This window comes from Vigna unguiculata, chromosome 10, assembly GCF_004118075.2.
Source record: "Vigna unguiculata cultivar IT97K-499-35 chromosome 10, ASM411807v1, whole genome shotgun sequence".
NCBI lineage: Eukaryota > Viridiplantae > Streptophyta > Magnoliopsida > Fabales > Fabaceae > Vigna > Vigna unguiculata.
Window position 1 is genome coordinate 823,975 of NC_040288.1, and position 3,907 is coordinate 827,881.

General features: G+C 34.7%; 1 protein-coding gene across 1 annotated transcript; it reads left to right on the forward strand.

The window, feature by feature from the left end:
- Nucleotides 1-2,447: 2,447 nt before the first annotated feature.
- On the forward strand, nt 2,448-3,357 carry LOC114167485 (ethylene-responsive transcription factor 13-like). The gene has a single exon (XM_028052581.1). The coding sequence runs from the start codon at nt 2,512-2,514 to the stop codon at nt 3,172-3,174; it is 663 nt and encodes a 220-aa protein (XP_027908382.1). The 5' UTR covers nt 2,448-2,511; the 3' UTR covers nt 3,175-3,357.
- The last annotated feature ends 550 nt before the right edge of the window (nt 3,358-3,907 follow it).

Below are 3,907 nucleotides of genomic sequence, written 5' to 3' on the forward strand. Positions count from 1 at the left end.
CTACCAATTTATATTGTAGTTTATTTTTGAATAAAGTATTAAAGAAATTACTAACTTCATCCATGTCCACCTCTTGCAACATTGTATAAAGTTTCATGTTGTCCAATTTTAATCTAGAAGAGCCTTAAAACATAAGAAGTTCAGTAAAAATTTCTAACAATCACTTAATTAAAATATCTAAGTAAAAGTGTTAATTTCATTACCTTCCATGTTGGTCCATATCAATACCTCCACAGTATATGGAAGTAATTTATTCATTTGTGGGGTAGGAATCTGACCACCATTATTAAATGAAGACTCGTAATGTTGTTTGCTAATATATATATATATATATATATATATATATATATATATAAGGTAAAGTTTAGCGGGTACGAGTATCCACGGGTACGAATACTATAATACCCGTACCCGCCCCGTTAACATGCGGGTATAAAAAATATACATACCCACGGGTAGCGGGTATCCATTTTTAATATCCATTTTCTACCCGTTGCGGGTTTTATCCACGGATACCCGCGGGTACGGATTTTTTTGACATTCCTAGACACGATAGAGAAACGGTACCAAAAAAACCAACAGAGAATCCAAATTCTTTGAAAAATATAGCTAAAATGCAAACCATAAAATACATTCATAACAGAGAAATTGAATGATTTAATGAAGTGAAAGTTTTGACCGGTAATTGTATGTGGGAACAAGAATTTCAGTCTTATTTTACGTTTTGAAATTTGTTCTTATTAGAGTTGAAATTCTTACTTTTTGGAAACAATTTACACGTTTGAAGCAATGAGTAGGACGCATGCAGCATGAAACACAAATTAATGGACAAATAAATAATTTATCAAACCCTTTGCTGTTTTTCCACGCTAATCACTCGTATTCTCCATGATATAGCAATTTCAAGTTTTCTCACTGCATAAAATTTTAAAAAATAAAATGTAGAAAACAATGTCACTATGATCTGGAAAACATGTATAAAATGTCAGCTTCATTTTGAGACAATGGAGCGTAATTTTTGCGCAGAAATATAAAGTAAATTATATAAACAATATTCCATTGATTTAGAAATTTAATATATTCATGTCAGCATATACAATATAATAAAAACGAAGATATTACAATAAACTAATACAGAGGATCAAACGAAAACAATAATCCCTATAATTACATAATTTAAAGTTATGCTAACACTCTTCTTCGAGTTGGAAAATAAATATCTTTAATTCTCAAAAATTGTCAAGAGAGTCATAAAAGATCATTCTCGATACTACTTTGGTCAACATGTCACTCAATTGGTTTTCAGAATTGATATATGACAAACATTATAATTTTGTCATCTACTTCCTACTTGATGATATTTCTGTCTCATCCATCTATCGGGTCGACCCTCACGAATTCAGTTAGAAATGATCCTTCACGACCATTGACTTGAGATGAATCGTCTCAAATTTCGGCTCGAAATGGTCCATCGCGACATTCTGCCCAGAATGACCCATGTTGACTTTCTGACCAAGACAACTCATCTCGACCTTCGACTTAAGTCTGATCATCTCAACCTTTAGCTCAAAATGGTTCGTCTTGATCTTTTTTTCAAATCGACTCATCATGACATTCGACTCGACCGACTAATCTCGACCTTCGGTCCAAACTGGTCAATCTCGACCTTTTACGCAAGCCTACCCTCACATATGATTACAATTCTACAAATTTGTCCCTTGAATCCTCACATTGTTGAGTTACAAATGTCTATATAGCAACTTCAACTACCTTTATATAATCCTCAGCTCTTGTTGGGCCAATGTAGACTTCAATTGGTCCAACTTTCTCTTCTACAAGAAAAAGATGATAATGAATCAAAAAAGAAGGACATTAGTCGTTCTAATTTTATGATAGGCAACATTTTTATATAACTTGTATTCAAGTGTTAACAAAAAAATAAACTTTTGGTGCCTTTTTAAAGTGTAATTATATATATATAAAAGAGAATTTCACACACAAAAAAAGGTCAAAAATCGAATTAGGATAAAGTGTGTCTCAAGAAAACAGGTTAATAGAAGACGCGTTCACCTTGAGAGACATTAATTCTTTACTTTAAAAACTAGCCAAATGATTTTGACGTTCGTCACTTCCAAGTCTCAAATCTGACCAATCTTCTAAGAGAAATGTGAAAACAATAAAAATAGAAGTGGGGACGAACACCAACTAATCATAATAAACTTCTTTTTGTGTTTCGAAATTGAAAAAAAGAGTGAAGATTTTACCACGTGGGACAAACCCTAATTCACATGCGTAATTAAGAACCTACACGGAACCACCACACATATTCCACGGTTGAATTGAATATTATTTTACAGTACTAGTGCTTTTCTTTCTCAATCGTCACGGCACAACCTTTTCATATATAAAACCAAACATAACCTTCGACACAACAACACTCACAAAGTCATAAGTACTCACAAACCTCACAACCTACGAAACTATCGAAACATATCAAACTTGTACGGAACGATGAACCCTCATGCTTCAAACACCCACGTGAATGATGCCCTTGATCTCTCCGAGCTCCCTTCAACGACGCCGTTTCAGGACGCGTCGCCGTCGTTGTGGCCGACGGCGGTGTTCGGCCGCAGCAGCATTTTCTCCGCGGAGCTGCCGCTGAAGGAGGACGACGCCGACGACATGGTTATCTACGGCGCTCTGCTTGAGGCCGCCGCCGCCGAATGGTTCCCCGCAAATGGCGGTGGGGTGAGCAATGTAGCAGTTAAAATGGAAAAGGGGGGTGGGAGCAGTGGCACCAAAGGCGCGAGTGGAACTCACGCGCCTCCGGTGAAGGGGTTGAGCTACCGCGGCGTGCGGAGGAGGCCGTGGGGAAAGTTCGCGGCGGAGATAAGGGATGCTAAGAGGAATGGCGTGAGAGTGTGGCTTGGAACCTATGAAACTGCTGAAGACGCAGCTTTGGCTTATGATCGAGCTGCGTTTCGAATGCATGGCTCCAAAGCAAAGCTCAATTTTCCTCATTTGATTGGTTCTGATGAAGCCGAACCAATTAGGGTTACGTCAAAGAAACGTTCGTTGAATGTTTTACCGGCGAGTTTATCGTTGGTGACTGCAAAACGGAGTAAAGATAATTCTTTGGTTGATTCGGAGATGAAGAAGTTGAATATGTGGTAGTTTTCATAAACAAAAATGGTGAAAATAATATCGGGGTTCGAGTAATTGTGATGATAACTTGTGATGGGTTGACATGTTTCATATTTTATTTAAGGAGAATAATATTTTAAATATTAAATACTTATAATACAATGTGTCATTTTTAAAATGATTTTAAAATATTAGAAATGAAAATAATATCGGTGTCAGAGTAATTGTGATGATAACTTTTGTAATAGTTTGAGATGTTTCAGATTTTATTTAAATATGGAACTCATCTTATTATTTTGATTTTTATTTATCAGCACATTTTGGTCCAAACATTTTTAGAAGTGGGCTTGTAAGTCTAACTTAACTTTATAAAATCGATTTATAAGTCTAACTTAATTTTACAAAATTAATTTATAAGATAAAAATCGTATCCATTTATATAATGTAAATTGACTTTATTTTTAATCGATATAAGACTTTCAACAAATATATTCACTGAATCTCTTTTTATGTGTTGTATCACCTGCACTTAATGAAAAATCTTCTACAAGTACCAGATAATAACATCTACATTACCACGTTTTTTTTTTTCAATATAAGTTAATTTGCTTTTGAAATTACGAAAATGGTGTCATTTGATAAAAAAACTGAAGTTAGACAAAACATCTTCACAACGACAAGATTGTATTAGTATGAAATGAATAGACAAAATTTAATTTAATGTAATGTTAACATAGTACGATTTTTTTGTTTGATATTGACA

Coding starts and splice junctions, on each gene's coding strand:
- LOC114167485 (XM_028052581.1), top strand. CDS start 2,512: ATGAACCCTCATGCTTCAAACACCCACGTGAATGATGCCCTTGATCTC.